This window comes from Mustela putorius, unplaced genomic scaffold, assembly GCF_011764305.1.
Source record: "Mustela putorius furo isolate JIRA1106 unplaced genomic scaffold, ASM1176430v1.1 tig00003944_pilon_pilon_pilon, whole genome shotgun sequence".
In the NCBI taxonomy this organism is placed as follows: Eukaryota; Metazoa; Chordata; class Mammalia; order Carnivora; family Mustelidae; genus Mustela; species Mustela putorius.
Window position 1 is genome coordinate 5,507,540 of NW_025422088.1, and position 23,719 is coordinate 5,531,258.

General features: G+C 40.8%; 1 protein-coding gene across 2 annotated transcripts in view; it reads left to right on the forward strand.

Moving 5' to 3' along the window:
* GLDC (glycine decarboxylase) overlaps positions 1-23,719 on the forward strand; it is a 95,465-nt gene that overhangs the window by 68,300 nt on the left and 3,446 nt on the right. The window contains exons 17-23 of one of the 2 annotated variants that reach the window (XM_004778697.3): positions 2,659-2,784; positions 4,437-4,586; positions 5,937-6,049; positions 7,441-7,582; positions 11,047-11,158; positions 18,394-18,489; positions 23,035-23,207. In XM_004778697.3, the coding sequence (XP_004778754.1) occupies positions 2,659-2,784; positions 4,437-4,586; positions 5,937-6,049; positions 7,441-7,582; positions 11,047-11,158; positions 18,394-18,489; positions 23,035-23,207 (912 nt within the window). The remainder of the gene's footprint in view (positions 1-2,658; positions 2,785-4,436; positions 4,587-5,936; positions 6,050-7,440; positions 7,583-11,046; positions 11,159-18,393; positions 18,490-23,034; positions 23,208-23,719) is intronic. The other variant, XM_045069852.1, reaches the window with a different exon arrangement.

The window sequence follows — 23,719 nt, forward strand, 5'->3', positions numbered from 1 at the left end:
TGATGGTTCTCTTATTTCAAGCTGTTGGGTAGTTATTTTCACATTTGCTCTTAGGTTAAATTTCAGAGGTTCCTAAAATGCAACAGCCAAGTTCCTGATTTACCAGTTTAATTTGGGGGAATATAAATTTATTTAACAAATACTTACCAAGCACTCTCCAAAGCCCTTTATAATTAATAATTCAATTTGCTAGTCAAATATTAACTTAGATTTGCTAATCAGAGATGAGATTCTTATACAAAGGGAAAACATTAACCCCTAGAAAACACCAAAAACCACTCCCTACTCACAAATGTATATGGGAGTATTTTCGCTTCCCAACTGCCTGAGATGAAACAGTAGACTTTGGTTGTTAGATTTTACTAGTGAAAAGAAATTTATTTCCCTTATAAAGGAACACTGCTCCTTAATCCCTCACTCATTCAGCAAGTGTTAGAGGATGAGCTCTAGGTTGGGTCTATGCCAGGTACATTGGGGTATTTGAAAAACATGGCATCCACCTAAATGGGCATGAATGCACCAAAGAGGAATGTTTTATATAAACTAAAGCATCAAATCTGGGTCCTGTTATTCCTATGTTCCTTGTGACCCCATAATTTTAAAGTGAGAGAAAATGACCATTAAAAATCCCCCCCCCTAAAATTATTAAAAAAGTTTCCTGTTTCCACAGAGAAAACCAGAAATATATAACAGCAACATATAAATGATCATTGACAAAACCGCTGAAACTTTTTTCTTTCTGCAGCCTTATGTCAGGATATGTGTTAGTTTCCTGTGGCGGCTGTAAGAAATCCTCATAAACTTAGTAACTTGAAAAAAACAAAAAATTATTTTCTCACTTACGGAGTCCAGGAGACTAAAATTGAAGTCAAGGTGTTGGCAAGGCTACCTCCTTTTGGAGGATTCAGGAGAGAATCTGTTTCTTTGCCTCTCTGGAGGCCTCCTGCATTCCTTGGCTTGGGGCCCCTTCCTGCCATCTCTCCATCCTCCCATTCATTCATGAAATTTTCTCCTTACTTCGTAGTCAAACCTCTCTCTGCTGAGAATACTAGGGAATATACTTAGGGCCCAACTGATAACCCAGATTTCAAGATCCATAATTTCTCCTCTGAAGAACCTGATCTAATCAGTCACAAAGTCCATTTTGCCCTGAGATAACATCCACAGATTCTGGGGATCAGGTCTGGACATTTTAGGGGATCCATTATTCAGCTTACCACAGGACAGTTGACATTTTTACCTTGAATATTTTTTTTTTCAGCAGAACTTTGCTGGTACAAATTCTTAATTTAGGCCTTTAATCAATATTTTATATTTATTCAAAAAATTTTAACTTGAATATGTTGACTATATTAATTTTTCATATTTGCCTTTTCCTTCTTGATCAATGTTCTGCCCAGAAGGTGTCCTTTTATCCAAAGATTCTGTGATAGAATAAAAATACTTCATAGGAATGGACAAGTGACTTTGGTTGAGAAAGAAAGTCAATACAGTAGGGAATCATTTAAACTAGAAAAAGGATTTGAGGACACCCTGCATAATCAGTGTGAGACCAGTAACCATTCAAAAGAGGCACAAATGCTCTGTCAACAGAAAAGTGACAGTTTGCCTTTGTGTATGCACGTTTTTCTTCAGTAGACAGCTTTGATGTTTTTGAGGAAACAGCTGTAAGCCAAGTTTCCCCTTCATAAGTGCGTTTCTGTAATGCCCATCCATTTCTCTTCAAGGGGTTGCAGTGATGATTCTGGGATTTAGAAACAGGAGGATTATTTTTAGGGTGATCATTGCTTCTCCTGCTGCTTTCCGTTGGGAAAAACTCTTTGATGCACCTTCCTGTAGTGCAGCGTCATCACATCTACCCAAGGATATGTTTGCTTGTGACCATGTGATTTGTAGGAGGAAATGAAAATTATTTAAATCTGGGAATTCTAAAATTGTACCCACCATCCACCTTCTGTAAGAATTCAGCTCATCTTTAAAGGCTAGCTTGGGCTCTAACTCTGGAAACCCTTTCCCTTTCCTTTTTCTGCTTGAATTGACACCCCTTTATTCTGAGTTCCTGTGGCCCCTGTTTATACATTTGCTAGCATTGTCTATGAACACATGACATGCTTTCATTCTCACCTTATGATTTGTGTGACAACTAACAATTCATTGCACAGATTAAGGATCCAGTAAATACTGACATAACTGATGTATCAGCACCGGAAGACCTTGGAATTATCTCTGCCATTGTCATCTCTCCTGGATCTCAGCAAAGCCATGCCAAGCACTGAAGCTGTGATTTGGGCACTTGGGTCCTAGGGTTTAACTTCCAGCCCCATGTTCTTATAAGATGCCTTCTTTCTACATGTTATAACTGTGACAAGGTCACAGTAAGCCTGTGTCTGGTTTTTGCTATGCTGAGATAAGGGAAGAGAGTACTAATATTAACACGAGTCTTTAAAGAGCAGTATTTGTGGATTCAAAGGCAGACTCCTCTTTTGGACATTGTTTTACACTACAATAATACTGAAATCATAGCAGATTTTAAGGCAGTAGTGACCAGTTTAAATAAAGCATGTGGTGCCGATTTAATCTGTATTTCAAGCATTTGTAGGACTTTTCTGCCATGAGTAGCCTGGTGATGATTTTTTCTCCTTCCTTTTCATTCCTAAGGTTTGCCTTATTCCAAAATCAGCACATGGGACCAATCCTGCAAGTGCTCACATGGCAGGCATGAAGATTCAGCCTGTGGAGGTGGATAAATACGGGAATATTGACACAGCTCACCTCAAGGCCATGGTACCCATCTTCCACTAAACAGATGGGCGAGGTCTGGGTTGGGAAGAGATGGTGGGGAGAAGGGACTGGATGGTTTATATCAATGTTCTCTTTCTTTGCATTCTAATTAAAAGACTGCAGTTCCTCCTCTGAATGGGTCTGGATAAAATGGTGTAAAATCAGAAAACCTAACCATCTCCATTAGAAAAATAAAAAGCAACAGTCACATTTTTGGTCTATAATATAACTGAACATAGTCTACTTCTTCCTTCACTAACCGGGAGAAGGTCCTTTAAACTGAAATCCCATCCTCTTAATGCATATGTAAGAAACTGAATGAATTATTCATGGTGATAGTAAGGCCGACTCCTTGCAGGGCCTGCCTGCCTCCTCCTTCCTGCCCAACCTTCACCTGTTTTCCCCATTAATAATCAAACTAGCGGTCACAGTTTATTCTCAATCTTTGTGTTGGGAATTAAAACATAAATGTAGATTTTGCAAATGTGTGTGACTGTCCCAGCCATTACCTGCTGAAATTCGGGCAGCATTCCATCTCCTTCCTGCAACATCAACCCCCACTCCCAACCTCCCAACCTCCAGGAAGAGGTTGCCTAGCAACTATATCTGCTTTCCACTGGTGGACTGGAGGCTGCATCTTTAAGAAGGAAGGAAATCAGTTGAATAGCAATGTGATTTTGCCAGCATTACTAGGCATGGAGACTGAGAACTTCATGTAACTGCCTTCAGAGGAAACTGAAAACATACAGCACCGCTTGTCTCTCCCATCCATCCCCCTTCCAGAGCCCCACAAAGTTTATACCAACAGATATTTTGGGGTAGTAGTTGTAATTACTAAGTTTCCCCAATATAGGATATGACCTTTAAAAAAAATTTTTTTTTCATTTCCGCATAAGCACACTCTGACTCACTGGCCAGAACAACAGGAATGTGCTTTTTATATGTGTTTGCTTTCTGTAAAAAGGAAATGTGAGGGAGATTTCTATTTTATCAGAGCAGGACACTCCTTATGGGAATTCTAATTTGAACAGAATGAGAGGGAAATGGAATAGGGGTGGATATGGCAAGATGAGCAGAGAGAGATTAACTGTAGAACAGACATGTCTGGAACCAAAAAGATCTGAAATAATTATTCAGATGACTAAAACCAAGGAAAACCTAGGGGAGTTGAGCCTAAAATACCCCAAAATCTTTCTTTTTTTAAAAATATTTTATTTATTTATTTGAGAGAGAGAGAGAGAGAGGGAGCACATGAGAAGGAGGGTCAGAGGGAGAAGCAGACCCCCTGCTGAGTCCCTGACATGGGACTCAATCCCGGAACTCCAGGATCATGACCTGAGCTGAAGGCAGTTGCTTAACCAACTAAGCCACCCAGGCGCCACCCGCCCCCGCGCCCCCCACCCCCGCCCAAATCTTTCTAATAGTCTTTTAGGTCTTGATCTTGGAGACCTAACCTAAAGGCATTTTGTTATTTCTTTGGAATGACTTAAGAAAAGACTAATGGCTGTGAATTGTTATTGCCATGGTACTTTGAGAAAATTCCAGAAATGGAAAGTCCAAGAATTCATCTTTCCTAATTCTGTAAAGTAAAAAGAAAGAGTTTGGCCAATAAACATATCCTCCTTTGTCTCCCTCTGCTCTTTTCTATCCCACAGGTGGATAAACACAAGGAGAACCTGGCAGCGATCATGATTACATACCCATCCACCAATGGAGTGTTTGAAGAGAACATTGGTGACGTGTGTGACCTGATCCACCAACATGGAGGACAGGTCTATCTAGATGGGGCAAATATGAATGCACAGGTAGGCAACACAAAGAGGGACTGCCTGTAAATCAGAAAAATATTTTTTCCTCTGACTTCTTGACAATTATCTTAAAACATGATACTGAATTCAGAACTGTGGTTGACTTTGTTTATTGCCAATTTCAAGCAAAGTGCTTCAATTTCTCTGAGGTTAGTTTTAAAGGAGGTGATATTGGAGGTTGGGGAGGAGATGAAGAGAGCAACAGGATACAGGGAATGAACTGAATGTCCTTAGTTCATCAGAAGTTGGGATCTCTCTCGGGGTACTACTGGTAAGAAGGTCACTTGACTCCCTGCCCATGGGAGTTCAGACCCAAGTTCTGGCCACTCTGGATGTTGATCTCTCACAGTATCCCTTGACAATGAACAAGCCATTAATCTGGCTTCAACTTTTTCAGTGTAAAGTGGCTGAAGAGTTCTGTCCCTGAAGGCCAATCCTGATTACTTATGTGGGATGTGTGTGTATGTGTGTGTGTTAGAGTGAGAGAGGGAGGGAGGGTTGGATCGGGCTCTGTGTAATATACACCCCTGAGCAAATGCTGTAGGGGCATTGGAGCAGAGGATGTCATGATCTTTCAGAGTTTTCCTAACTTCTTGGTCATTGTTTATTGTTGTGATTGTGGGTTGGTTTTATTTTTTGTTCATTTTTTATTTTGGTTTGTTTTACTTAGCCATTTCAAATTCTTCCTGCTTTTCTTTACTTCTGTCTGATTGCTTCTGTAAGTGTGGTCCAGGGATTGTCTGTTGCTTCACTAGCATTAATGCATGCTTCATCTTCAGCCACATTGAAAATTAGTCCTAATGCCAAAGTGGCAGGAGGGCCTATTGAATGTTGTAGCTGGTCTTAGGGTGGTCTCAGGAAAACTGTCAGCCTCCCTTCCTTGCCCTTGGCTTAGCATCCTCTCAGGTGGCCTTCCATCCCCTTCCACTGGTATGCCCGAAGTACATGCTACTCAAAGCCAACCAGACAGCGGGAGGTAATGTTGCTAGGGTGAAAGTAATCTCTTTGTGCAGCAAGGAGGTACTTGCCTTTCTTTTGCTTAGGGTGCTTCCTCTCCTCCCTCTTGTGGTGGGAAATTAGGAATTGACTGTATATTCAAATCTGCATTTTAAAATCTAAGTTAGACTAAATGGTCAGTTGCTGTTTCCATAGAAACTATAAGCCAGGCTGCCTGTGGGATGTGAGGTTTTGACTACAGAACTTGGCCAGTATTGAGAAAATTTCTGTGAACAGCTCTGCCTGCCTTTTCCTCTAAAGGGAGAGGCTGCAGTAAATAGTATGGCCACCTTTCCAGAGCACCATTTCAAGCTCTTGACTTTTGATTTTGGCTCTTTCCCTTTGTGGTAGGTGGGAATCTGTCGTCCTGGAGATTTTGGGTCTGATGTCTCACACCTAAATCTTCACAAGACCTTCTGCATTCCCCATGGAGGAGGCGGCCCTGGCATGGGGCCCATCGGTGTGTGAGTTCTGGGCTGCTTGTTTCGGGAAGGTTTTAGAGACTAAAAATGAAAGAATGCCCCCAAATTTGCTGTTCTTCTCATCAAGGTCTTCAAGTGTCATGGACACCTTCATATCTAGTGTGCTTGTAGGGGCTGGGAGAGAAGCAGTGAGAAGGGTGATTAAGAACATGTCCAAAGAGGAGCATAAGTAGATTTTATTAACCACAATGCTCGATTGGCCACACTCAGCTCCTAGTCATGTGTAGACAGAGCCGTTTATAACAGCAATGAATAGGGAGTTTACTGAGGCATTATGTATCTGAACTGGAATATTAGCACCTGCAAGTGTCCCTTAGACTTTAATAGATTTCCAAGAAGCTTTTCTTCTTATTCATTCTTTTTTAAAAAGAAATCAGCTGATGGTTGAAAATGAATTATCTGTCAATAACAGAAAGAACTCATAGGAAAAAATTGCTTGCCAGGGGCTGGGGAGCAAGGAGGTGGGTAGGGAGAGGTTGGTAAAGGGTATAAACTTTAAGTTATGAGATGTGTAACATGTAAGACATGTTGATTACCATTGATAACACTGTATTGTATTGTATTTGACATTTGCTAAGAGAGTAGAAATTAGATGTTCTCAACAAAGAAAGAAAAAGAAAGAAGTGAGTTGGATGTAAAGTGTTAAACACTTTGCAGGCTGGATTCTTACTACATCTGAGAGAAGTCAGAAGGGGAAACAGACCTTAATACTAGAAATAATTAGATGAGGTCAGAATAACACTGAAGGAATGTCTCGTAGCTCTTGATAACTTTTTACACTGTGAAGTTGAATCATCTTGTGAAAATGATGCTGAGTAGCCATTTCCTGAGTTTCTTCAGTTTTCCAAAAATGGACCAAAGGGCCCAGACTTCAGTTGCTGGGAGCCTGGCCCTCTTGGTTTTTCCTGTTTTTCTTTTTGATTATTATTAATTGTAACTAGTGGGGTCGTCTCAGTACCTCAGCTGTGGGGAGGTGGGATAGTGATGTTCGGTGCTGGCCTCTGATGTTTAGGCCCAATGGGGCTCCCTCTCAGCAGCACTCTCTGTCCCTTAGATGCCTCGGGAAAGAATGTGGGGCGTGGGGCTGGGAGGTCCCCACATCCTGGTGAGTTCATTGCAAGCTATTTCACAGCTGCCTATCTGCCAAGTCATCTGCCATAGTTCTCTGGTGAGCCACTGGGACACTGATGGCTTGTGAGGAGGAGGAAGGAAGGAACACTTCCTGAACATCTGTTTCTTAGCAAGTGTCGGGTCCTCTCCACTCTGAGTTCCTCTACTAGGAATGGAACTTTTGGAGAGGGCTTAGCACTTGCCTATTTGTTTGGTCTGGATCTTTTCATTATATCTTCTGAATTTGTGTTTAAAAATAACAGGAAGAAGCATCTTGCCCCTTTCCTGCCCAGTCATCCCATCATCTCAGTAAAGCCAAGTGAGGATGACCGACCTGTGGGTACTGTTAGTGCAGCCCCATGGGGCTCCAGTTCCATCTTGCCCATTTCGTGGGCCTATATTAAGGTAAGGCCTGTGACTGTGTTAGGCAGGCGGCGGATGTGATAAGTGGGTGGGAAACTAAGACTTTCTTCTTGACTTAAAAATGAAGAAATCCAGGGGTGTCTGGGTAGCTCAGTTGCTTAAGTGTCCAACTCTTGGTTTCAGCTCAGGTCATGATCTTGTGGTTATGAGATCGAGTCCCACATGGGGCTCTGCACTCAGCTTAGAGTCTGCTACAGATTGTCTCTCCCTCTGCTCCTCCCCCCGCAAATAAATAAATAGATAAAATCTTTAAAACAAAAAAAAGAAGAAGAAGAAGAAGAAATACATGATCTGAGATTTGGTTCAGTTAAGATTGCTGACTTAGGTGGAAGAAACCTTCTTAAAGAGATGAGATAAATTTTATTTCATCTCGGGGTGCCTGGGTGGCTCAGTGGGTTAAAGCCTCTGCCTTTGGCTCGGGTCATGATCCCGGGGTCCTGGGATCGAGCCCCACATTGGGCTCTCTGCTCACTGAGAAGCCTGCTTCCTCCTCTCTCTCTCTCTGCCTGCCTCTCTGCCTGCTTGTGATCTCTCTGTCAAATAAATAAATAAAATCTTTTAAAAAAATTTATTTCTTCTCTTTTCATATTGCTATTTCCTTTGGGTTTTCATAGTGGGTTTAACATCACAGAAACTAGACATGTTTTTTAGACCAAGTTAAGTTCCATGAGTCATATGGATGTTCTGGCTACGTCATTTTAGTTTCCTGTAGGATTTGTATAGCCTCTTGGAAGTGAAAAACAGTGCACGTACTAATTATTACACTTGGTTGAAATCCTGGGGTAAATCTTTAGGAATAAATCTCATATTGCTTTATATTTCTTAGGTACCTTGAAGATAAGTCTAAAAAATAGCAGAAATTTGCTTATGTGGTAGTTTCCCAAAGCTCTTTGCCCTTTAGAGCCTGTGGAACTATAACTCTATGGGGTAATTAGACTTTGTTAGAGAACAGCTTTCCTTTCTTTGTGTTTCTCCAAAAAACTCTAGAGCCAGAGTTTATTTTATACAGCTCTTGTTCAAATGGGCTTGCCCACCTTCTAGGCTGACAAGGCTGTGCATTGGGTAGGAACACTTGTTCGGCAGCTAATTAAGCAGCATTCCCAAACTGGCTTCCCTCCTTAAAGGAAGAGTGGCTTCTAGTGAAATAAGACTCCAAAACTCAGCTATGCAAGTCATGTTGAATGGCTCTCTGGGGCTGGCTGTTACTCTGAAACAGTGTGGCATTTATGATTCTTAATGAAAACTTTCTGGGAAGCTGGGACAACCATTCTGTACCTCAGAGACTAAAACCTCCTTTTAAAAGTGATATTCGAGTTTTACAAATAGTAACAACAACAACAATCATAGTAAAGGTCTGCTTCTTTACAAACAGAATCTTATTCTCAGGTTCCTTTTGGTCCTGAGATCCTATAAACCTGGATTACTTATTATGGATATATTTGAGTTAGTATTTCCCACATAACAAAAAATAATGTCCCAAGTCTGGTTTGGCCATATGCCAGGAATACCAGACATTTATAATCTCCTTTATAAATGAAATAAGTAAAATGGGTTTTAAACTACCCCTCTGACCTTGACCCCTCTCTTTATCTCAGGCTGTTGCCTGGGCTCCAGAACTACCTTCTTTCCCTGCTTCAGTCCATCTTGGACACTCTGTAGTACAGCAGGATTCCCCTAATGGCCCAGATTATCTTCTGGTTTCCTTTTGCCTTTACTGCTCAGTCTTATTAGCCTACACAGAATCCTTAGGGGCTTCTTCCCAAAATGCACATGCCTAGGCCCCATCCCAGAGGGAATCAAATTCAGCATATAGGAGGTAGGGGTTGGGTCATCAAACTTTCCAGGTGACCCATGAGTTGAGAGCCATTGACTGGCTGAGCCAAATCCAAGTTCTTCATAGCAAAGGTTTGAATCTTACAAGAGGATTGTCACAGCCCACCACCTCTACAGTAACCCCCCAGACTGCAGCCCTGTGCCTTCACTTCCACGCTGCCATGGTTTTTGTCATTCTTACATCTGGAGCTCCTTCCCCTTTCTTTTTGCCTCTCCAAATTCCACCCATTTTTAGATTTCCACCCCAGTTCTGACTTACACCCTAGTAACCCTTGTTTGTCCAGCTTGGCAAGATAGGTCCTCTCCTTACTTTGGACATTGGTGTCACTGTTTTATTTGATGCTTTCTCATGTGCTTGATACTAATTATGTATTTAATATATACCAAGCCTCCATCATACATGAGGTATTCTGGAAAAAATGTCAACAATAAAAATGAGTGCAACCTTGATTTTAAGCTCTTTGCTGGTGATAATGTTCACCCTGTGTAACCACAAGGATTTAGAAACTATCAGAAAAGGATAATATCAACTCTGGCTGTTGTTAAACATGTAAATGACCCTGAGTATGGACAACTGTAAGACAAACCATACAGATTGATTCAGGGGGGATTTAGGTCAAGATCGCACAAGATTTCTGGCATTTACCAAGACATTTCAATTTCATAGTAAACAAACATAAGCTCTCCCAAGTGCATGTAATCTAAGATGCTTTTTCCTCTTTTTTTTTTAAATTTAAATTCAGCTAATTAACATATTATTTGTTTCAGAGGTAGATAACACCCAGTGCTCATTATAACATATACCCTCCCAATGTCCATCACCCAGTTACCCCATCCCTCCACCTTCCTTTTCTCCAGCAACTCTCAGTTTATTTCTTGTGATCAAGAGTCTCTTGTTCTGGGGCACCTGGATGGCTCAGTGAGTTAAAGCCTCTGCCTTTGGCTCAGGTCATGATCCCAGAGTCCTGGGATTGAGCCCCGCATGAGGCTCTCTGCTCAGGGGGGAGCCTGCTTCCTCCTCTCTCTGTCTCTGCCTGCCTCTCCGCCTACTAGTGATCTCTGTCTGTCAAATAAATAAATAAATAAATCTTAAAAAAAAAAAAAGTCTCATTCTTTTTTCTTCCTTAGATAAAACACAGTCAGCAGCCAATTTTACCTTGTTGTAAGCTTTGTTACTTTGTTACTATCATAAGAAATACAAAGTCATGTACCAAGGAGAAAACTAAAATTTATTGAGAATTTATTTATTTTTTAAAGATTTTATTTATTTATTTGACAGACAAATGACAAGGAAGCAGAGAGGCAGGCAGAGAGAAAGAGAGGGGGAAGCAGGCTCCCTGCTGAGCAGAGAGCCCGATGTGGGGCTCGATTTCAGGACCCTGAGATCATGACCTGAGCTGAAGGCAGAGGCATTAAGCCACTGAGCCACCCAGGCACCCCGAGAATTTATTTAGATAAGACTGGCAGACCTCCTTGTTGGGATTTTATACCCATCTGTAATCCAGAGTGATAGCTGACTTCCTTTGTAAGTCAGATTTTTGGGGGTGTCCTTGATTGGTGTCCATTAGTTTTACGTATTCTGTGGTTGATGACTCTTTCTCTCTCTGTTGCAGATGATGGGAGGCAAGGGCCTTAAACAGGCCACAGAAATTGCTATATTAAATGCCAACTACATGGCCAAGCGATTAGAAAAACACTACAGAGTCCTTTTCCGGGGTGCAAGAGGCAAGTATCAACCTTAGTTTACCATCACCTTGGTATCAACCTTAGTTTACCATCACCTTGGTTTTTTTCTTGACCAAGTTTCACCTAATGATTTTCTACAGTGGGTAGGAAATTTCCGTTTCTTAGCATATACCAGAGAAAAGCATAGATTTTTTGGAAATAACTTCTATTTAGTGAACAGTTTAGGAGTATTAGTATTAGTATGAGTATTTGGAAGGCTGTGTGATGCAGTTCGTGTACACAGCTCAGGTCAACAAGGAGCTACACCCACTGAGAGATGCATACATAAATACTGAGAGCTCATTACCTCACAAAGTGCTATGGGAATGCCTCTAGAAGAGTGGAGTAATTCAGACTGGACAGAGGAGGGGTGAAATAATTGGGAGAGACTTCTGGGAGGAGCCCCTTGAGATGAACCTGGATGAGAGAGGAGCGGACCCCGGTAAACAGAGACTACAGCAAGCCAGAATTGTCTAGGTGGTGGGAGGCTTTGGTTGGGGTTGATAGGTGGGATAGGAGGAAGGGAAACAGATGAAGAATGAACTTGGAGAGGCAGCTTGGGGCCTTGAAGATCTCAAAAGGCTCTTAGCTTTATCCTTGAGCCAGATGACAGCCATGAAAGGTTTTTTGATCAGGGGAATGACAGGGTTAGGAGAATGATAAAGTCATTAAGAAAATTGGGAGGGGATGAACATCCTATTAGAAGTAAAAACAATAGGACTTAGAAGGGGGAACGAAGTTACCCTGGAAGATGGGGAGGGGATGGAGCCAGATCTGCAGAAATCTGGCTTTGGGCACAGACTCTACGAGCAGACTCTTAGAAATGGTGAAACCCAAGGAAAGAGTTTTGAGTAAATAGGGCAAGACCCGTCAAGCAGATGGCTACACTAACAGGGATGAGCAAGAAAGGAGTACCTGGTGAGGGAGGGTTCCATGCTTGAGGCAGCCGTAGGGCCTCTGCATTTGTCACAGTACCTCTCCCAAGAAAAGCCCCTGCTGGTCCTGTGTGTCTCTGTTCTGGTTACACCTCCTCCCTGAAGCCCTCTTATCCTGGCAGAGAGAACTACTCCTTCCCTTGTTCTCTCCACGACTGAAGATTTCTCCCTCTCGGTTTCTTGTCTGGCTCTCTCCATCAGACCTTGAACTCCTGCAGTATAAAGACTGTGCCTGCTTCCACTCTCTAGCACGTATACCTGTCAGTCATGCCTGGCCAACCATAAATGTATGCAGTGTTGCACAGCAGAAACAGACTGGTCTTATGACATGAGTCTTAAAAAGAACCTTGCCTTTAACAGTTGTGAACATTTTGGTCACCTTTGAAAGAATTGGGACAAAAATGATAAGGCAGATGCCAAATAGAAATGAGCTGAGAAATGGATTGAGGGTGGGGAAAAGAAGGGAGAGGCATTCATGGTTTGGGGGAGTTATTCATGGTAGTGAAGGCAGCGGACAGGTGGGAGCTACTGCAATAGGATGCAGTTTTGTTTTGAAATAAGAAAAGAACATGATTTGGGCACCTGGGTGGCTCAGTTGCTAAAGCAACTGCCTTTGGCTCAGGTCATGATCCTGGAGTCCCGGGATCAAGTCCTGCATCGGGCTCCCTGCTTGGCAGGGAGTCTGCTTCTCCCTCTGACCCACCCCTTCTCATACTCTCTCTCTCTCAAATAAATAAATAAAATCTTAAAAAAAAAAAAAAAAAAACAAAGCATGATTTTAAACTGCCAGAGAAAAGGAATTGAAGAGGGGAAAGTGAAGCTACAACAGAAGGAATGATAGATGGGTGAACAAAGTCATCCTGGAGGTGATGGGAGGAAAGGGTGCTAAGAGCCAGGTAGATAGGCAGCACATTGGCTATGGGCACAGAATCAGAGACAGGGACGGATGGGGACTTGGAGGTTGGAGCAGAGGGACAGCCATCAATAAGCAGCATGGGCCACAAGAAGGAGGCCGTTCTGACTGTTTCTCTAGCTCAGCTGGAGTATATATCTACACCTGGGATCTTGCCTTAAAAATAGGTACCGAAAGGGTTAGTTCTGGAGTTTGAAAATAGAAAAGCGCTAAATAACTAGAAGCTCTGGTTAGGAATGCTCCCCAGAGATTAGGAAAGAAAGTTGTGGACAATGCGTCTCTAAGCAATACAGTAAAATGCTTCTGAGGTGGGTAATGAAGAATCTACAAGAACTACTAATTAATTCATTCAAACAGAGCTCCATGTATCCTGCTTATGTATTGGCCTTCAGGATTAATTAAGTATTTGTTTTGCCTGAGTGTATAAGTAATTTGTGTATGCTCACCAAAAAAATTGGGAAGATAAAAACTATGAGGAAAGAAATATAATGATCCATGGTTTCATCAAGCAGACATAACCACAATTAATATTTTGCTATATTTCTGCTTTTACATTTAGACCATTGAAATCACATTACAAATACAGTTTGTGTCCTGTTTTTTTGTTTGTTTGTTTTTTTTTAATTAATTTTTTATTTTTTATAAACATATATTTTTTATCCCCAGGGGTACAGGTCTGTGAATCACCAGGTTTACACACTTCACAGCACTCACCAAAGCACATACCCTCCCCAATGTCCATGTGTCCTGTTTTTTTAACTTATCTTATATTGTGATCATTTCCCCTTGTCCTTAAATGTTATTTGAAAGTAGCTACGTTGGTTCTATTATATGGATATACCAGGATCTAGGTATAATGTTTTCCCCCTAGTTGTTTGCTTTACATTTGTAACAATGCTGCAACAAATACCTTTTTTATTTAGATTTTTAAAAAACATTTCTGATTATTTCCTGAGGTTAGAGCTGTAGAAGAAAAATTGCTATCTCAGAGAATGAATGCATTTAAGCTCTTGGTATGTGTGGCCTGGTTGTCCCCACAGAGAATTTGTACCAATTTATTTCATGCTAATAGCGTATGAAGTGACCATCACACGAGGGCCTCGTGAATACCAGGTGCCAGGCTGAAAAGACACCACCAACAAAAACAAAGTATCTTTGCCATTCTGGTGGTTGAAAAAATGATCTTTTTGTTTTAATTGACAAGCTTTAGGGTGTTTTTGTTTTTCTGTTTTTTTTTTTTTAAGGTATTTGAAATTTACTTATGATTAACTTTATTTGAAAACTTCATTGAGGCAGAATGCATATACCATACAAATGACCCACTTTAAATGTACGATTCACAATATTTAGTGTGTTCACACAGATGTGCAGTCTGAAGTTTAGTTTTTTATTTTTATTTTTTTAAAGATTTTATTTATTTGACAAACAGAGATCACAAATAGGCAGAAAGGCAGGCAGAGAGAGGGTGGGGAAGCAGGCTCCCTGCTGAGCAGAGAGCCCGATACGGGGCTCGATCCCAGGACCCTGGGATCATGACCTGAGCCGAAGGCAGAGGCTTAACCCACTGAGCCACCCAGGCGCCCCTGAAGTTTAGTTTTTTAAAGCAAGATTGCATGTGATAAAAAAAAAAAAAAATGCAAGTATCTGGACTGCATGGGGGTACAGTGGCAGTCTAGCAGAGAAAGTGAACAAGCGTTTCTCAGGTACCCACCATGAGCTTAGCATTTGAGTGACTGCTTTAAGCAGAGACGGTCTCCATCCTCGGGGATTTGCAGCACAAAATGATAGATGCAATTTCCATTTGTTCTGACATTTTATCCCAAAATTAAATAATAAATTGTATTTCTCATCCCACACAGAGATATATTGGTGATTACAGATTTTATTACCTAATCCCAAAGTTCATGAAATAAAAAATTGTCTCATGTTTGGTCTGGTAAACACATTCATTATATAATTTGAAGCTGAGTATTCTAGGGCCTAGAAAAGAATTACCACCATACCTCCCGAGGGCCAAAATAGAAATGTTCTTAATAAACACATTGTATTCCAACATGTTTAATGGCAATGTTAAAAGACCATTATTCATCTTAATCGTATTTACTAGTTCTATATAAAGGACTTTGGAATTACAGATGACTATGAGGCAATAATTTTAATGAACTCCAGGCTTCCCTTTATGAACTATTTCTTTGAGAGATTTGAAAATACCAGCTAAACCACTAAGGCTTATGGTTTTCTGAAGTAAGGAAGTGACAGGAAAGAATTGGGTTGGGGGAAAAGCAGTAGTATTTAGGATGAGGAAAGAAAGGAATTACCTCAGGTAGAATGGTATCTTTTTTTGTTTGTTTTAATGATAAATTCTTATTTATTGAAAAACAGGGGCGCCTGGGTGGTTCAGTGGGCTAAAGCCTCTGCCTTCAGCTCAGGTCATGATCCCAGGGTCCTGGGATCGAGCCCCACATCAGGCTCTTTGCTCCATGGGGAGTCTGCTTCCCTCCTCTCTCTCTGCCTGCCTCTCTGCCTACTTGTGTTCTCTGTCAAATAAAAAATTTTTAAAAAAAAATAAAAGAAAGAAAGAAAAGAAAAACATCTAGTTGAGTGTTTTTTGTTTTTTGTTTTAAGATGGAACCTTTTTCTAAAGGAGGAATTAAAAAAATTCACAGATGTCTACTCTAGTGGGAGGCTAAGCTTATGGATCTAAATGGTGTCTCTGTCAGGGGAGTAGGCAACTTTATTAGTATCCCAAAGTTTTATTTAGGTTCTAATTTCTTAAATGCCTATCCCTTTTTGACCTCAGACAAACCTAACACTGCCTGGAAATTCCTGTTCCTCAGTTGGTTTCCCAGTGTCCTTTATGGGCAGATATGGGCCTCATGTGTAGGATGGGCCTACACATCCCAGGCCAGGAAAGTGACCCTCCTGAGGCCAGAGGCCCCATCTACCTGACCTCATTTCCGAGGAAACATTCAGTTTTGCAGTTTTGATTCGATTAGTTATGGTCCCTGGATTGCATCTGAAAAGCTTGACCAAGCCCTGATTGCCCTCCTAATAAGGTTTATGAGCAATTAGTCAGTGAGTTCCATTTATTTTTTAGGCAGTCACTCTGAGGATGGGGAGCTTAGAGCCAAGCCACTTTTATTTTGGTTTTCCATCATGCCACCCTCCCCTCCTTGGTCCTTTAACTTGGTATCTTTTCAGACTCTCAGCTATAGTCATGGTTAGGCCCAGCAGGAGCATCAAATCCAAAGGAAATTCAAACTTGTGCTGATCAGTTTATGTAATTTCTACTTCAGATTGCCCTGACTCACCATATGCCATAGAAGGTTTGTGTATCTTTTCTCTTTAAAAAATACAAACAGGGCGCCTGGGTGGCTCAGTGGGTTAAGCCGCTGCCTTTGGCTCAGGTCATGATCTCAGGGTCTGGGGATCGAGTCCCGCATGGGGCTCTCTGCTCAGCGGGGAGCCTGCTTCCCTCTCTCTCTCTCTCTCTGCCTGCCTCTCCATCTACTTGTGATTTCTCTCTGTCAAATAAATAAATAAAATCTTTAAAAAATAATAATAAAATAAAATAAATAAAAAATACAAACAAAGATGAACATCTTGGGATCTGGCCTCTAAGAGCCACCAAGAATCAGTTTCACCCCCTTCAGGGCTCAAGTACAAAGAGAGAGAGAGATACACTGAAATTACACTGTTTCCATTGAACACCTTAGGATATGGATTTAGAAAATAACATCTGAACCTTATTTTGAAAACCGAGCTCTTTCCAAACCGCCTGGCTGTGGTGGGGGCCCTGCAGAGGCGGGCTTTGTGTTAACAGTACCGGGCGGGGCTCCGCGTGACTGAACTTCTCTTTGGAAGACTGCCCTCTGCCTGCCAATGGGAGTGACTCCTTTCCTCCATCGTGTGTCCCTCTCCCCCTTCGCCCACTGAGCATCCTTCAGAGCAGTGAGTTCTGTTAGCCTTCTTTCTTGGGTCACTGTCACAGTGCTGGGATAGCTACCAGAGGGTCAGAGAAGAAAGGTTAAAAGTTGAGGCTGGGCTACCAAAATGGGGTAGGGACAATTTTGTATTTAGGATTTCTAGACTTAAATGATCTCACCATTCCCACCCTCCCCAGCCACCCCCAGCCCCACCCAGTACTCCAATTGGTCGCTTCTTTTAGGTACCTTTTCCTCCCTGACTACCTAGCTAAGAATACAACCTTGTACTTTGGAATCCCACTTCCTACAAATTTAATCCCCATCATTGTTAGGAAAAATATTTTAAAAATACTCAGTGAGAGTATATTTAAAGCTTCAGGTTCTCATACTTTCGTTTTCTAACAAAACCAGTCCTTTCTTACCTAGTCATTACATAAGAAGCAGAGCAGTTACAGATGGTCTCAGGGGCTATTATTAATGACTGGAGCTGTACTCAGGCTTGAGGAATTATGTCCACTCTGTATTTATAAGTAAGATTCATTGTTTGATGAGATTCCAGAGAAGTAGGTTAAGAAGAAGGTGTACATTATTATCTCAGGAGCAGATACTTTCTTAGAAGGAAACTCATCAGTTGTGTGAGACATGGAATTTGGATGCCCCCAGAAATGTTGTTCTATTTATAGAAATGCTGACTTAGTTGATGACTTATTCCTGCTGACGGGTGGGTGATCAAATAGCTCATGCTGAGCCGATAGCAGCCTAGGCCTGGAGGGCCATTAGTGCAAGGACTAGAGCAAAGTGAACTGACTTCCAGAGCCTTTGGCTTCTTCAGCTTCTTGCCACTTGTGTGGTGTTTGACAGTCCCAATTTCTGATTCTCAGCTTGAAGCCTGAAACCAAAATCACAAGAGCCCCTTTGAAGAATCACATACAATTACGTATATGCCCTACAGATATAGGTTTACTATATATTTATATAGACTCAGAAGAAAGTTATTTGATGCTGGGGGCAGAGTTCCGAAAACAGTGTCAGTGTATCTTTAGCTCTAGAAATAATTTTGTAATAAAAGGGTCAGGCCTGTGATGATATGTTTAACTGTTGGAAGTAGATTTTATAACTACAGAGTTGAAAAAATACCATCCTCAGGAATCTCTAAGCAAATCCTGCAGCAGTACATCGGCACCTGAGTCCCAGCTCCCATCAGCCTCTTGGCTCAGGGGTGTGTTGTGCACTGAAGATCGGACACATTGACCTGACGTGTTAAAAACATCTTTATTTTTACAATTATTTTTATATTTTATATTTGATAAAGTAGATGAGGTCTTTGTTACCACAAATAAGTTTGGCAAGTGACCATGGCTTCTTGGTACTTTGTTGATATGTGCTAAAAAGCTGATTTATTTGTTCATTTGCTTGGGTAAAACAAGCTGCTGCTAATCTTGAGCTGAAACAATTTTCCAGGTTATGTGGCTCATGAATTTATTTTGGATACAAGGCCCTTCAAAAAGTCTGCAAATATTGAAGCTGTGGATGTGGCCAAGAGGCTTCAGGATTATGGTGAGTGACCTTGTGGGAGCAACTCCTTTTAGGGCAACTCAGGTTTTTGACATTCATGCAATTTTCCATGCTGACTATGGGCCACTTCCTCAAGGCACTAACCACATGTGCAGGCACCATAATAAACTGATCCATTGGCTAAACGGTGAGCACTGGGTTCTAGGCAACCTTCAAAATGATGAGAAAACACTTTCCCTATGACTGCATTGGTAATATCCTTCAAAAGATATTAAATCATATATCCTGAATCGATAGGCATCCTAGAAAGAAGTCTTTGTAGTTAACATAATTAAAAACCCCAAAGAAAATGGTTGCTGTTTCCTATATTTCTTTATTTTTTTTTACATTTTTAACTAAATTTTTAATTTAAATTCCATTACAGTTAACATACAGTATTTGTCAGTTTCAGGTGTACAATATAGTGATTCAACATTTCCATACATTACTCAGTGCTTATCATGATAAATGTACATTCCCAGCACCTATTTCACACATCTCCCCCACATCCCCTCTGGTCATCATCAGTTTGATCTCTGTAGTCACGAATCTATTTCTTGGTTTGCCTATCCCTCTTTTTTCTGCTCTTTGTTCATTTGTTTTGTTTCTTAAATTCCACATACGGGTGAAATCATATGATACTTGTTTTTCTGTGACTAATTTATTTTGCTTAGCATTATACTCTCTAACTCCCATCTGTGTTGTTGCAAATGGCAAGATTTTAAGCTTTTTTTTTTTATGGCAGAATAATACTTCATATACAACATCTTCTTTATCCATTCTTCAGTTGGTGGACATTTGGGCTCTTGCTCACAATTGGCTATTGCTGATAGTGCTGCTCTAAACACTGGGTGCATGTGTCCCTTTGAATCAGTAGTTTTGTGTCCTTTAGGTAAATACCTACTAGTTCAATTGCTGGGTCATAGGGTAGCTCTATTTTTAACTTTTTGAGGACGCTCCGTGCTGTGATCAAGAGTGGCTGCACCAGCTTGCATTTCCACTAACAGTGCAAGGGGGTTCCTTTTGTCCACATCATCGCCAACACTTGTTGTTTCTTGTGTTTTTTAAGTTAGCCATTCTGACAGTTATGAAGTAATATCTTAGAGTTTTGATTTGCATTTCCCTGATAATGAGTCATGTCAAGCATCTTTTTTATATATCTTGTGGCCATTTGGATGTCCTCTTTGCAGAAGTATCTGTACATGTCTTCTGCCTTCTTTTAATTGGATTATTTGTTTTTTTTTGTACGTGTGTGTTGTCTTGCTTATATTTCTGGTAAATTCTTACTCCTTTTCCACTCTTGGTAAACAAAGGAGTTCATGAAGAGATAAGTTGATGTAATGGTTAAGGAAGTAGAGCAGGTAACGAATAGAAGTGTTCGAGACCAATGAATGGCATTTGAGTGTTACAAGCACCTCAGTTGTGGCATAGCTGTTTTAGCTGTTTCTGTAGATGAAGGAGTAGGCTTCCCTCACCTTATGAAGAGTTTCTTCCACCATAGGAATATGGTTTCATAAAGACAGTGCAGTTTTCTGGGAAGAATTTTGAAAGACACAGGCCCTTCATGAATTAGTGGATGTTCATTCAGCACAGTCCTTATTGAAATATATGTTTTAGTGCCATTATCAATAATATCAAAGACACGTCTATTCTCCGGCTAAGGTGGGGAGAACTTTGCCTTTCAGTGGGTGTGGAGTTCTATCTGAATTTTAATAATTTGAATAACTTCTCTTAATAAGGAAAGTGAAAGCTTCAAAAATTTAATAGTTTCCCTAGTGCATCATAACGGGAGTCCCACATGTGTAGCTCATTCCTCTCCTGAAAGCACGATCTTATTATGCAGAGTTATAATATGTGCAGTGGGAAAGCCAGAGAAAGTTTTCATTAATGAAATTAGCAGTTACTCCCTCAAAATCTCTTGGATGCTCCTGTAACCTGACGTGGCCTTCAGGCGAATGACTGAGTGATGGGCGATTCATGCAGGCTATAGATTCACCTCTGAGCTTTCTTGTCTGCCTTACATGTCTGGCAGCAGCAGCATCTGCAGGGAGGGACAGGGCAGGTGAGGAGGAAGTTGTCACTGAAGTTACAACCCAGTACTTCAAAGTCTTGGTCTATCTCCAACCTTGACATTATTTTGACGTTTGATAGGGGGATTGCCATACTTGCCCCAAGTCTAGGTTGTACAGGTGCCTAGCGTTTTGTAAACACCTCAGAACGAACATGTTTAATTAAAGTGAGAGAATGAGGTGCCTGGCTGGCTGGCTGTGGAGCATGCAACTCTTGACCTCGGGTCGTGAGTTCGAGCTCCACATTGGGTGTAGAGATTACTTGAATAAACTTTTTAAAAAAATGTGAGAGGATGAATGAATAGCTAAGTAAAATAAACAAATAAAAGTCCATCAAAAAACCCCAAAACAGCAATTGCGAATGACAACACAGATTCTTAATCACACTTACTGGATCAGAGTTTCCAGGTAACCTGTATATTTAACAAGTACCCCACAGATGAGTCTTAACAGCAAAAGATGGAGCACGCTGCCCTGGGGGAGAAGTTTCCAAATTTAGTAATAAAAGTCACCAGGGAGTTTTTAAGACTCATAGATTTCTGAGCCTTACTTTGGACTTCCTGAATCAGGGTGAAGATCCAAGAATCTGTGTTCCCAAGACAACTCTGATGGTTTTAAGATACAGGAGCTGCTATAGCAGAATATGTTGGGCTGAATTTGCTCACACATGAAATTGAGGTTGGACTTCATGGGTAATGAGATTAGCTTGTTTTAAAAAAATAAATGCTTTTCTGGTTTGAATGACATAGTTATATGTCTTTGTGAAAACTTAACTAAATAATTTAAGATTTGTGCATTTTACTTTATGTAAATTTTATCACAAATACATGTGAACAAATACGAAATTCTAGTTCATAATATGCATGCTGAAGTATTTAAAAGAACAGTGCAGTGATGACTGAAGCATACATTGAAATGCATCAAAACTAAGGTGGAGGGGCGCCTGGGTGGCTCAGTGGGTTATAGCCTCTGCCTTTGGCTCAGGTCATGATCCCAGGGTTCTGGGATTGAGCCCCCATGTTAGAATCTGCTCGGCAGGGAGCCTGCTTCCTCCTCTCTCTCTCTCTGCCTGCCTCTCTGCCTACTTGTGATCTGTCAAATAAATAAATAAAATCTTTAAAAAAACAAACAAACAAACTAAGGTGGAAGAATGAATACCTGATTAAGCAAACAGCATTATTTTAGAATCTAGGTGAATGGTATATAGGTATTCATTCACTCTGTAGTCTTCTCAACTTACTGTTTGAAAATGTTTATAACATGTTGAGGAGACAGTTCCTTCAAGCACACAGACATGACCCTAAAGCACCCCATGTGATTTATGCAGATCAGAATTTGGCAACCATTTAAAATTAACTGACCGGTATAGCAGCTTTGGGGCTGTTCATCATCTTTTAACAGTTTCATAGAAAAAGGGTAAGAAGTGGGAAAAGGTGATTTTAGCCTTTGTCCAGGAAATCTCTCTGAAGCCTGTGTCTTGTTGATTCATTTTACATATGAAAACTTTTGGAAACAGAAATACGTTCAGTCTGTATTCAGTGTAAAGACAAAAGGCTTTCTGTGTACCAGTCAAGCCTCAGTTTCATCATCTTTGGCTGTTAAGACTCATCTGTGGGGGGTGCCTGGGTGGCTCAGTCATTAAGCATCTGCCTTTGGCTCAGGTCATGATCCCAGGGTCCTGGGATCAAGCCCCACATCAGGCTCCCTGCTCAGTGGGAAGCCTACTTCTCCCTCTCCCGCTCCCCCTGCTTGTGTTCCCTTTCTCACTGTGTCTTTCTCTGTCAAATAAGTAAATAAAATCTTAAAAAAAAAAGACTTATATGTGGGATGCTTACTAAATACACAGGTTACCTGGAAACTCGGATCCAGTAGGTGTGATTAAGAATCTGTGTTGTCATTCTCAGTTGCTATTTTGAAGTGAGTAATACTCACTTCAGGCTTATGGTTCCTATATTGTTATTTAACTTGTGATAGGCTATGATATTTTAATTTCTCTTATACCTGTAATACACAAGCATTGTAGATTCTAAAACAAAACCAAAGGAAATAAAAATAGTTTATATTTTGGTGATAACCCCTATTAAAATTCTAGTATTTATTCTTCAAGGTGTCTTCCTTCATAATAAATACTTTGTCACTTTTTTTATAAAAATGGAATATCATTATTATGTAGCTTGCTTTTTTTGACTTCATATTTTTTAATGTTTACCCAATTTACAAATACAAATTTACTTACATTTGAATGGCAATTTATTTATTGTTTGGATACCCTGTAAAACTTAGTTAACCGATCGTCTATTGTTGGATGTTTATTTCCCCTATTTTTCTTTTTCTTGCATAAACAGTGCTGAGATGCAAATTATATATGTAAGCACATTTATCCAGTGATTTCCTTGGGATAAATTTTAAGACGGGGAGGGTCTCTTCTAAATTGGAGAGGTCAAAGTTAATGACACAAATTCCCCTATTTCCTTCACAGGCTTTCATGCCCCTACCATGTCCTGGCCGGTGGCAGGGACTCTCATGGTTGAGCCTACTGAGTCAGAGGACAAGGCAGAGCTGGATAGGTTCTGTGATGCCTTGATCAGCATTCGTCAGGAAATCGCTGACATTGAGGAGGGCCGCATTGACCCCAGGGTCAATCCACTGAAGGTGTGTAGGCACTGGTACTTTATCCAAAATGTTCCATAGAGAAGATTGGGTATGGCAGTGTGCCAACAACTCCTGAACTCCCATCAGAAGATGAGATTATTCTTGCCTAGAATAAGAGGATTCTTCTGAAAAAATTCATTACTTGCAAATTTAAATGTTCTTGAACAACGTAGTAGCAGTTACTCAAGCACAATGTGGATGTTTTGAGATATGTTTAAATTTTGTTTATGTAATTTTTTTGTCATTGTGGGAGGCATATCTCCTACATGTACCTGACTGGTTGCCAAAGGAGGGATCAGAGGCTGAAGAACTGTGTAGTTGGGGAGTCTTACCATTCTGTGTATCTGTTTGATACACTCTAGTGAGATTATTTACCTTACAAACTCTGGATAAAGACAAGTTCTTATATTGGAGCAGTTATTGCTTAGAACATCTAATTGGTAATTGGCCTTTTATAATGTTATGGCCTATTTTGGAGAAAATCTGAAACATGTTTGTTGTGAGCTTGTGAG